Genomic DNA, 12,806 nt, shown 5'->3' with positions numbered 1-12,806 from the left:
ATATTAGGCTTCAAAACTGATTAACTTATAACCAGGGATTAATTTAGTCATGATGAGTAATTTCAGACCTATATAACCACATCTGAAATAGTATAACTGCATCTGATAAAAGCACTCTACCCAAACATTGATCAAAATGTTCATTCCTTTGTTCCGACAAATAGCTACTGAGCATCTGCTATGTTCAGGAAGAGAGTAGGGAAGGAAAGAGGTACAGGATAGATACAGTGGGTAAGAATATTATTCTAGTGGTGTGTGGTAAGGAAACTAGACTGACAGGATATAAGGTTCATTCTGCGTATCAGTGAGGGGGCAAGGAGAGGAAGAGATCAGAATCAAGTCATTAAATGAACTTTTGGAGTTTGGAATGATGATGTTTTCATTGACAGAAGCAGACAGATGAGCAAGGAAAAGAGTATTAAGTAATTTTTTTTGTTTACATTTTTAAATGTGTTACCACTGAGACAGCAAAATGTATAGACAGAACTGCATAGGACAGAACTGAAGATTTCCTTGTGTCACACAGAGAACTAATAAAGGAAGAGACACAAGCCAGGTCCTATGCTAGGCATCTATACATGTAATTTATCACATATTTCTTATAAAAATTCTAGGGTGGATTTATGTATTCATGTTGTTGTTATTGTTGTTGTTGTTAGGTGGCATCGAGTTGGCTCTGACTCATAGCAACACTATGTACAACAGAACATAACAGTGCCCATTCATGTGCCATTCTCACAATCCTTGCTATACTTGAGCCCATCATTGCAGCCACTGTGTCAATCCATCTTGTTGAAGGTCTGCCCCTCTTTCACTCACCCTCCTCTTTACCAAGGATAATATCTTTCTTCAGGAAATGGTCCCTTCTGACAACATGACCAAAGTAGGTGAGACAAAGTCTGGCCACTTTTGCTTCCAAGGAGCATTTCAGGTGCACTTCTTGCAAGATAGATTTGTTCATTCTTCTGGCAGTCCGTAGTATTCTCAGTATTCTTTGTCAACATCATAATTCAAAGCCATAAACTCTTCTTCAGTTTTCCTTGTTCATTGTCCAGCTTTCAGATGTTATATTACTTTACTGTAAACACCTTCATCTATAGTGGTTTCCCTGAGGCAGAGTTCAGTTCTGTTAGCCAGATATCTTTTCAGTACCTATGCTCTAAATAGCAGACACATAAGCAAAAGGTTGCAGTTGGACACAAATCATTGTTTTGAGGTATTTATGATTCTCCAGACATTATGATAGTTAAAAAAAAAAAAATCTCACTGCCATTGAGTCGGATCCGACTCATAGCGACCCCCCCTCGGGTTTCTGAAGTGGTATCACTACGGAAGTGGATTGCCCATAAAGAGTATATCTTCATGAAACATTGTCAAGTTTCCTAGAAGTATTTTAACAAATGTTATTTTGTGCCATGGATTAATATTCAGGATTTGCTGATTTGCTTTCTAATTAACACTAAAATGTTTCCCTTTATTAACAAAGAACAGGAGTGATAAGTGAATAATAATTCTTTATCTCTTATTTGACTTTCAACTTTTTTATTTCAAATTTTACCATTCTCACCCACTATTTCCTGCCACTTCTAAATAAATAAATAATTTGGTTAGAAAAAAATTCTATATGAGAATTCTAAATGTTTTGGCTTAAATAAATTTAATTTTATTATCTGAAGGAAATGAAATGATATCTCCTCTGATTGCTAGAAATCTGATCACTTCCTTTTTCCTATTGTAAAAGTTATTACTCTACTTAATATTCACTGTTTTCTTTAGATTTTATAACTCCAACAAAGATTTTGGGTCACATTTAATCACATAAAGTAATCACGTAAGTTTCTTTCTTCATTTTCACATCTTAGATATATCACTAAGAACATATAAAAATCTGTGCTGTTAATTTACAATTATAAATGAGGGACTTCAACTTAATGTAGTAAAATGAGTCATTCCAAACTCCTGTGTGTTTAAAACATATGTTCAAAACACTACAGTTATTAAAATAAAATTTAGAACTATAAGTTAAGAAAAGAGAAAGTCTATATAGTTTGTTTGTCCTGTGTTTTCATTTTATTTATGATTTGTCCTTCTCCAGAATTCCTTGTGTTTTTCGACTTCTTCTTGCCGAAGCACTCAGTATAACAGCATGCTGTTTATGCTCAGTGGAGCTAGGCATTTTATCTGGGTTCTTACATTTTATTTTATTTTTATTTGTTGCAGAAATAAAGTTTAATGAGAAAGTTTTAAGTCCCACATCCCCCCTCCCCATCTTCATATCCTCATCATTTTTTGTGTTTTCTTCCAGTTTCCTTGCAGGTTTTATTTCTGAACTGCCTAGTAGTCCTATTTGACATACTTCTCTTGTTGTTTCTTTGTGTCCAGTTTGGGTTGCATAGCATTTGAGGAAGTAAATCACTTTTCTTTTTTTTTTCCAAATATTGCATTATAGAACTGAGCTGTAACTGACTGGTGTTTTTTTGAGATAACCAGATACTGAGTCATGTTTCCAGGAAAATGTTTAGTATATTAGTAAGAATTCAAATTCAAAGCAGATGATAACTTGTAATTATTTTTAAACTTTTATTAAAACAATAGAAAAAAAAACATAATCGCTGTAGATGAAAAAGATCATATTTACATGTACTTGAGCATCTGCCAATGTTTAATAACATTTTTTATTACTGATTTCTTTTTTGAGGTAATAGATAGGTTTTGGAGTTAATAAGACTTGGATTAGAATACAACTCTAATGCCTAATGAATTAAGGCATGGCATTTTCAATCTACTACCGTAGTAATAGTGAAGTAGGACCCAACGGAATCAGGCCAAAATAGTTTACATGCCAAGTGATTAAGAGGAGAGAAAATTATTTATTGCAAAGCAGCAATGAAAGGAGACAGGGGCCAGTACCCAAATCTGACTTCCCACATGTAAGTTTGTTTTTTTGCTTTTGGACCCACTTTTAAAAACACGTTGTTGTTATGTGTCATCGAGTTGTCTCCGACTCACAGCAACCTTATGAACAACAGAACAAAACACTGCCTGGTCTTTTATGAATAGCCCTAACATGTTATCTTTATAAAAACACATAACAACAACAACAAAAAAACTCACTGCCATGGAGTCAGCTCTGACTCACAGTGACGCTTCCTTGGGTTTCTGAGGCAGTATCACTACAGAAGTAGATTGCCCAATCTTCCTTCTGAGGAGTGGCTGGGGGGTTTGAATCTTCTGGTTAGCAGTCAAGTGCCTTCAGCAAAATATTAGAATTCTGGATTGAATGCTTATAACATAGGTTGTTCCATCTGATATACCTAGATTCAAATGCTGCTTTTATCATATGTTAGCTGCCTGACCTTAGAGAAGTCCCTTCATTTCTCTGAGCTTTCTTTCTATCTGAAAAATGGATCTCTGCAACTCATACAGTTGTTGAGAGAATTAAATGATACAGGCAAACCATTCACTATGGTGCCTGGTACATAGTCAATTCTCAGTAAATGGTAGCTACTGTTGCTGTTGTTAACACTCTTACTGTTGTTTGTTATGATGATGACAAGGACTCTTAATATTACTTAATGTACTTAAGTATATTAAATAGGGAGCTAAGAGCTTGAAAGAGAAGAACAAAGACACCATAAAGAAGAGGGGACCTAGTCTGAGTAACAGAACTGGACTCTAGTTCCCTGGATAGGTGAAGTGATCTTGAGGATTCTGGCCTGTTTTGTTTCCAAGTGAGCCATTGCCCTTCTTCCTCCTACTTATGAGAGTATACCTAGGCAAGAACTATTTGGGACTCATTACTGGTGGTGTGTGGCCTAAGGCATTTGACTGTTCTGTCAGTTCAAACCCATCAGTCACTCCTCAGAAGGAAGATTGGACGATCTACTTCCATAGTGATACTGCCTTGGAAACCCAAGGAGGGGTCGCTATGAGTCAGATCTGACTCCAAGGCAGTATGTGTGTATTTGACTTCATATTACTTGCTAAAAGCTTAAAGGGTCTTCATTTTTTCTCTAATTCTTCCTCTCAGCATTTAAAAAACAGATGCCTTTATAGTTGGAAATCATTTGGACAATTACAATGGCATCACTGTTAACTCAGCATTTGCCCTGCACAATCTGAATGCAATAGTTCATGAAAACCTATAGTGCAAGGCTGCATGCATTATTGTGAGTTAATAGAGCTGAACTACAGTCTTTACCTCTTATGGACAGAAATGCAAAACCCTTCACAATATGTTGAGACATAAAGTACTACCAAACCTAAAATCAAGGAGTTCAGGGTAATACATATAATCTTTTTAGTTATCTACTTATACCAGGGCTACAACCAGTTTAGTCACAGCTGACACAGTGAAATTGGAACAAACCCACATTTGTAAAATGTGGGTATGTTGGAAGGATAACTGGGAAAAAGTATGGATCAAAGCCCTGGAATGAGAGCCTCAGAAGAGGAGGCTCTCCCTCCAGGAACCCTTTCAGGAACCAGACACAGGAGAGTAGATTACTGCCAGGACTGTGGAGAGTGACACACATTCAAAGCAGCTGCTTGGCAAAGCAATCACTGCCGTCTTTGAGCTCGGTACTGCTGTTTTCACCTTTGCTGGTTGCTATGCAACATTCACACTGCCCTTGTTTTCTAAGAGGGAGATTAAATTTCTAGTAGCGTATCAACCTGTAATTTTTCGCAATCTGGTTATCATTCCAGTACACCCACATTTTACAAATTCTGCTTCCTTCCGGTTTTACTTCATTGGCCATGAATAAACTGGGAAGAACTGGTTCAAAGCCTTGGTTATAACTACTTAATATGTGGTATGCTGAGAAAGGAGAAAGATAAAAATACACACATGCAAGTAAATCTGAAACTATGTTGATGTCTAGCATGTGTAACTTTGTATTTATAGGCAGTCCTGATTCTAACACTTGGCAACACTCATATAAAACAAAACAACAAAGAAATTCCAATTACATTTCTACTCTCAAAATTAGTTACTATATGGACAGCACAGTGCACAATTTATTAGCAAAAATATATAAGTAAAGTAGTAAGGTACCAAATGTCCATAAACCTAAAAAACCAAACTCATTGCTGTGGAGTCGATTCGACTCACAACAACCTCTCTTTGGGTGTCCAAGATGGTATCTCTACAGAAGTAGATTGCCCAATCTTCCTTCTGAGGAGTGGTTGGTGGGTTTGAACCGTCAACCTTCTGGTTAGCAGTCAAATGCCTTTGGCACTATGCCACCAGAGCTCCCCCAAATATCCATATATACCTTATAATTTTTTGTTAGCTCATTCATTCATTTACCCAGGCAAGAAATATTTATTGAGCAACTCATTTGTGCTATGTCCTGAGAATTTATCAGTGAAGAAAACGAATGTATTCAGCTTAAAGAGCTCACATTCTAGTTATTGGTCTATTCCTCAAGGCTGCAGAAATATCTGTTTGTGAACTGGCTAGTAGACTTTCCCATTCAACTGGGGTACTGTGAAGAACCTTTGCATACCTGAGTCCAAGGGGTTCAGTGGAAAAGGCACTGAGAGAAGGTAAATGGAGGGTGATCAAGTAGATGAAAGGAAAGAGAGAAGATACAGAAGGAAGAAGGCAAGGAAGAGAAGCAGAAGGGAAGGGGAAAAAATGGAAATAAGGAAACGAATGGGAGCAGAAGGAATACACAGATAAAGCTGAACTGAATAAGCTCTATGATTTAGGGTCAGAAAATCTGGACTCTTGTTCCCATGCTGCCTCTCCTAGATGCATGAGTTTGAAAAGATGGCTTATCCATTCTCAGTCATGCTTCCTCACTTTAAAATAAGGCTAATATATCTACCTCTCACGGCTGTAGTGAAGATCACATAAGATAATATGTATGAAAACACTGTTGTCTATAAAGCACTTTAAAAATGGAAGGAATTGTTGCTGTGGTTGTAATGATGATGGTGGTTGCATTGCCTAAACATGTCAAACCATATAGAGATAATTACATACAATGTTTAAAATCATATACAAGCATCCCAACATTTTGTTGTTATTTTCTAAGTAAAGAAAAAATATAAATAGGTAGAGAATCTTAGAAGCAGATACTACTGGCAATATCAGTGTTGAAAGGATGGGTGGAAAAGAGTTTAATCTAAAACTACTTAATTTTCAGTAAGCATTGATGCTTGATTTAGAAAATGTATCAAGTGAACAACTGCACAGATAATTAAACTGTACAGATATGCAGAAATGCAAGGATTTTGAATCTTCAGACTATAAGGGAAGAAAGTAATAATTTTATAAACCTTTTAATGTTTTCTGATTATCTCTATGTGAAAAACCTATTGACTTAGTATTGGTAACTTTCTTTTTTACTATTTTTGGTGGTATAGTGCCTAAGGCATTTGACTGCTAACCAGAAGGCTGACAGTTCAAGCCCACCAGCCACTCTTCTTCAAAAGGAAGATTGGACAATCTACTTCTGTAGTTACACCACCTCAGACACCCAAGGAGGGATCGCTATGAGTCGAAATCAACTCAATGGCAGTGAACCGAACCAATTGAACTGAATGTAACTTCTGAAAAACAAAATTTTGCTAAAACATACCCAAATAAAGTGTCCAAGGTCTCATTCGAAACAAACTACTTGCTATTCTTCCTTGTAGGTAATACCAAGTTAAGCTGTAGCACTAAAATCCAAATGATATTCCCTATTAGCAGCCCCAGGATGACTCTACAATAATAATAGGAATTATTTCAATTCATCAAGGATCTAGCTAGTATATTACAGTCACTATACTAGCCACTTTGCAAAAGCTATGTCATTTAATCCTCAGAATTACCCTATGAAGTAGATGATATTATCAACATTGTACAAATAAAGTGAGGGTCATTGGTTGATAATCTCATCTTCATCACATAAATAAGAAGTGGTAGATCACAAATGAAATCCAGGGCTGTCTGGTTTATCTTTATCTCAACCACTTGACTCCTCTTTCCACTTCAGTACATTCTCCCTGGGGATACAAAGATTTAATAATACCAAATGAGAATCTAAAAATTCTGAAATTTAAGGTGTGTGTGTGTGTGTGTGTGTGTGTGTGTATAATTTCACTGAGTAGACTCAAGATGCCAAGAATATACTGTTTTGGACTGAGAGTTTTAAATATTGAAAAGTAATTGTGATTTTAGCCAGATCTTATGCCTCCCCAGCAAAAAAAAAAAAAAAATCTACTAATTGATCAAAAACATAATTGTCCCATTTTTGAAAAGCACACATAATTTATATGTTTTGGAGGTACTCTTAAAAAAAAGTAGTAAGATTCATAGTTGATTTCTCCAGGTACCTACTTACTGAGCATATGGACTAAATAGTTTTGGCGTAAAAACAGTGTCCCAAAGTGGTTCTTTATACAAAACTTGGCGATTGGTGTTAAAAACATAACAATCCAATCAGTATTTGGCAAGCAAAGTGAGAGTTGGCAGAGGCAAAACTACAAAAGTAATTGGTTCTAATTAAGCTATATTTCAGTCAACAGCAAAGTGTAAGTGCTCTATTTTGAGAGGTAATCAGCCACACACTCTCTAAGAGTAATTTCTCAGGAGACTGACTATGGGATACTTCTCAGGTTGGCCTTAACATTATGACCACAGAACTCTTTTCGGGGACACTGTGCCTTCATCGTCTGCTCTTCTAGAGTGTTTGTGGCTTTTTAGCCACAACTTTTTAGCTTTATTTGGGGTTTGCATTTGCTCCTGAAACTGAACAATCTAAATTACATTGAGCAATAAAGTGAGAAGTGGGATAAAATGTAAGAGTATATCCAGAGATGAACTGTGACACTCTTTCCTGATGCATTCACATTTTCACTTTCCTCTGCACAATATGTCCTCTGGTGAACATTGCTTGACTAACTAATCAAAACTCTGTATGATTCATTTTTTTTCTATTCATTGTTACTATACACTGAAACTTTATCATATCACGTAGCCTTTTTCCAAAGTGGGAGGCTTAACTTCAGCTTTGGAGGATATGACTACTGAGTAAAGGAACAAACAAAAAGTATAAAAAGAGGGCTTTCTGTTTCTTCCACTCCAGTAGCTTAAATAAGATAAAATCTGTATTTAAGAATACACATTTTGCTACTTTATCAGGTCACAAGTTGAGGTGGAAGGACAACAGGAACTAGGATGAGTGAAACCTTGAACAGCTAGCCCCTTATCTGTATATTGCTTAATTTTTATGTGCTGTGCAAATATTATCTGATAAATGTTATCTAGAATATTCTTAACTTTAGGGACCACTGATGTACAAGTGATTATTTTTCCATATTGCTCTGTGAATCTAAAACCTCTATGTTGTTGTTGTTGTTATGTGCCGTCGAGTCGGCCCCGACTCATAGCGACCCCTCCTTGGGCTTCCTAGGCAGTATCACTACAGAAGTAGATTGCCCCATCTTCCTTCCGAGGAGTGGCTGGTGGGTATAATACCTAAACTCACTGCCATAGAGTCAGTTCTGACTCTTACAGGCCCTATAGGACAGTGGAGAACTGCCCCACAGGTTTTCCCAGGCTATTAAATGTTTATGGAAGCAGATGGCCTCATCTTTCCCCCTGTGAGTAGCTGGTGGGTTCAAACCACTGGCCTTTTGGTTAGCAGACGAATGCCTTAACCACTGGACAAGCAGAGCTCATAAAACCTCTATATTAGGTATCAATATATATCTATTAAGGAGCCCTGATGGCACAGTGGTTAAAGTGTTTAGCTGCTAAGCAAAAGACTGAGAGTTGGAATCTACCAGCTGCTTCACGGAATACAACTGTGGAAACCCTATGGAGCAGTTCTACCCTCTCTACAGTGTTACTATAACTCAGAATCAACAACAATGGGTTTTTATGTATCTATTAATGCAAAATACTTAAATATTTTCACTAAGGTCATTGGCCTGCCAATATAACAAGAATTAACACAAACCATTTAGATTATACCAAATACGTATCCTTTTTCATAATTCAACTCCATTTGTAAGCAACTCTTTTCTTAAATGTTAAATAAGATAGTAACCCAAAGACTTTTCTTTGTAATGGATGTAAATATATGTATCTAAAGTGATCTTAACTACATAGGGGAGCAAAACTAAGGCAAGAACTGAAAGAAAATGATACAGAAATGGGGAAGAAGGAAGAGAAAGCATAAGGTCTAGAATTGTCAGGAGCCCCCACCCACTGGCTCACAGATGGTAGCCCAACCTTGGCAAGACAATCCTAGCTTGCGGGCAGTATAAAATAAGAGCAAACATGAAGATAGGAATTCGTGCATTTCAGACTAAACTTTTCTGTTTTGCAAATGCAGTCAACCTTGACTTCCTATTAGAGGCAGGTCGATATTCCACAAAGAAGTCAACGTGACTTTTCTACTCACCACGTATTTTCTAATAATTGGTAAAATTTAGAACTTGCCAAGTTCTAGCTCTCCACATTCCTGAACTCACTGAAGGTACCATTTAGAAAACTGCCTCTCCCCAAAAGAGTAGGAAACAGAGATTTCATAAAAGTTTACTGTAACAATATTGGTACTTACTAATCTGCAACCAGTAGTGGAAACTTAAAACCATTCTATACCCTTAACATGTACACTGGATCACACACCCAAACCATTAATTCGAACGGTTCTAACGAAAAAGGAGAGCAGAGAAAGAAAGTAGGGTCTGCCAGGGGCACCAAAAGCCATACTCTACCTGAGCCCACTACAAGAGCCCTGGGTTCACAGCTGCAGATGCAATGCAGGAGGCAGTTGGAGCGGATGTTGGAGTTGAGGAAGGCCACCACGCAGCCCAGCTTGGCCAGACCGAACCACACGTGGACAAAGTCAGGTTCATTGCTCATCAGCATGGCCACGGTGTCCCCCTTTTTCAGCGTAGAATGGTTCAGAAAGACGTTGGCCACTCTACTACTCATTTTGTCCACATCCTGATAGGTATAGATGTCTCCTTCATAGACGATGAAAGGTTTGTGGGGCTGCTTTTTAGCAAGGCTCAGGAATTTATCAAGCACAGTGAAAATCTCCCCTCTCACTCTGAACATCTCCAGCCGTATTCCGTAGCGTACCACCTTCAGCAAGTACCAGAAGTCGTTCCAGAAGTAAGGGAACAGGAGTTTCTGCAAGACGTGCAGGCAGACCATTCCAGCCCCTAGTCCTGTTAGCCATGATGGAAGCATGGGTTCCGCAGAGCCAGAAGGCAACACTGACCCCAGTCCGACCAGCGACCTTCTTTTCCAGACGCAGCTCTCCGAGGATTCCGCCAGACTTCGCTGTTCAGAGCGAGCACCTGCAGTTTTGGCGGATCCCGCGAAACAGAATCAGAGGTTTGCACGGAGAAAAGTGTCACCAGGGAGCGCTGAAAACTCGGTACACCTGGAGGCTGTAGACCAAAGAACGCTGGGCTGCTGCTGGAAATCAAGGCAATCACTAGCAGGGGCCTCGGAATTTGCCCCAGCACCTCCCCCGAGCCGTGACCACGTCCTTTACAGACGCTTTCCAACCCTCTCTCCGAGCGAGCTTGGTTAGTTCTCAGTGTCTCTGCCGCCCTGCAAACCCCATCACTCTCAGAAGCAGGTTGAGCAGATGATCTCCTCCCTCGGGGGAACTTTTCTGGCAGCTGCAACTTGGAGGCTGAATTTGAGCCAGGGAGAAGCTAGTAAGGTGGCAATTCCTGAGAAATGCAGCCACTTCTCACTTCGACCGGCCAAAACCAGGCAGGGTTTCAGAACCACGCCTCCGTCAGCCGCCTCCGCCCTGTCCCGCGTGTTTTGATCCCCGCCCTCGCCGCGCCAAACTCAAAGGTCCAGGAGCTCCTCTCGAACGCGCAACGGCCCTGCGAACGGCTTCCCAGTGACCGCCGCGTCCGCTGGAAGGAGCTGCCTCCCACTCCAGACTTAGCTCCCTCTTCTGTGAAGAACTTCGTGGGTTTCGCCCTCATCCTTCTCCCTCCAAGCTGCGGTTAAACCCAGTCCCGGCCTCAAGGTCATGGAACCTCCCAGGCCCCCTCTCTGGCTCTTCCCTGGGTAGCGTCTGGCCAGTGTGCCCTGCTAAGCAGCTCCAACTCCAGAGAGGAGGCTCTTGATCCTCTCATCTGCCGGGGAAACAGGAAAGTACCTTTGACGAAAAGTAGGGATTCTAGAATGTGTGACAAGAGAGGCGGGAGTGAGGGAACTAAGCTGCAGGAATTGGGTTGGGGCCTTCGTGGGGGCCCTGGAGAGGCTGGGAAAATGAATGGTAGCTGCACAAAAGGTCGTTTTTGATCAACAAACTGGAATCAAATTAGATATGGGAGAGTCACGGTAAAAATTTAAACAACAACAAGAACAACAAAATCTGTTTCAAAAGTAAGTGTGTGTGAGAGACCAAAACAAAACCAAACTCACAAACTCAGAACAACCCCTCCTTGGGTTTCCAAGGGGGTACCCACCAGCCACTCCTCGGAAGGAAGATGGGGCGATCTACTTCCATAGTGATAACTGCCTCGGAAACCCAAGGAGGGGTCGCTATGAATCGGTCCAACTCGATGGCCAACAACAACAACATCACTAGGGAAGTAGATTGCTATCGTCCTTCAGAGGAGTGGCTGGTGGGTTTGAACCACCAGGCTTCGGGTTAGCAGTCAGATGCCTTAGGCACTATGCTACCAGAACTCCCATGTGTGTGAGAGAGATGGGGTAAAAAAGAAAAAAAAAATAAAAAAATGTATATATAGGTATTCATGAAGTAGAGAGATCCAAGAATGAAATTTTCTGAGGGAGAATGAAGCATGAATTCTTTGTAAAACATTGTAATATTGGAATGTTTATTCAAAAAAGTATTTTAGAAAGCTTATAATTTTACACTTGAAATTCTATCCTTAAAACCTGTCAAACACACCAGTTGCTAACCTATAAGACACAGTAGAAATGTTCCATCGGGTTTCCAAGGCTATAAATCTTTCTGGAAGCAAATTGCAAAGTGTTTCTCCCGCAGAGTATCTGGTAGGTTCTAACCACCAACCTTTTGGCCTTTTAACCTCTGTACCACCAGGGTTCCTTTCTTACCCTTAGGATGCTTGTTGTTGTTGTCGTTGTTATGTGCCGTGGAGTCGGCCCCGACTCATAGTGACCCCTCCTTGGGTTTCCGAGGCAGTATCACTACAGAAGTAGGATTGCCCAACCTTCCTTCCGAGGAAGACCAACCAAACTATTGCCAACATGATTATACAGAGTTTCTAAGGTTGTAAATCTTCACGGAAGCAAACTCACACATCTTTCTCCACAGAGTGCCTGGTGGGTTCAAACTGCTGACCTTTTGCTTAGTAGCTCATTGCAGCCCATTACTTTAATCATTGTGGCACTAGAGTTAAAATTTCCAAACATATTGATTGAAGAGTTTAAATCCATAGTCACATCATATATTTTTTAAATAAAAATAGTATAAAATGTTCATTATTCCTGTTCTTAAAATTAGCTTTTCCAGTTAGATCATTTAAGTAATTATAAGGACTTCAAACTAAGGATTCTAGAAGGTGAAGTGATGATGTATAAGAAACAGACCTACATGGAAAGAGTAACAATACTATTTTCTACCAAGGTGAAATTTTACTAAAGTAAAGAAACTGAAGGTTACTTAGCTACACATGTTTTCATACTGGTTGCCATCATCCCAGCTCCCTGCTTTTAAAAACTATGTATGTGTTAATTACACATATTGAAAAATTAAGCATTGCTTCCCATCATCAGGATTTTCCTCCTCCCTTATGTTCTGCAGCTGAGTTCTAGCTAACTTCAGATTTCCTAA

At 39.4% G+C, this 12,806-nt stretch overlaps 1 protein-coding gene across 1 annotated transcript in view; it reads right to left on the bottom strand.

The window, feature by feature from the left end:
• Positions 1–10,201, bottom strand: part of SLC27A6 (solute carrier family 27 member 6) — a 152,828-nt gene extending 142,627 nt beyond the window's left edge. The window contains exon 1 of the mRNA XM_007947459.1: positions 9,721–10,201. Within this exon, the coding sequence (XP_007945650.1) occupies positions 9,721–10,201 (481 nt within the window). The remainder of the gene's footprint in view (positions 1–9,720) is intronic.
• Between the last annotated feature and the right edge of the window lie 2,605 nt (positions 10,202–12,806).

Source organism: Orycteropus afer, unplaced genomic scaffold (genome assembly GCF_000298275.1).
Source record: "Orycteropus afer afer isolate SDZICR_OR568_19922 unplaced genomic scaffold, OryAfe1.0 scaffold00185, whole genome shotgun sequence".
In the NCBI taxonomy this organism is placed as follows: Eukaryota; Metazoa; Chordata; class Mammalia; order Tubulidentata; family Orycteropodidae; genus Orycteropus; species Orycteropus afer.
Note: the sequence above shows the minus strand (reverse complement) of the source record. Positions and strands in the feature narration are given on the sequence as shown.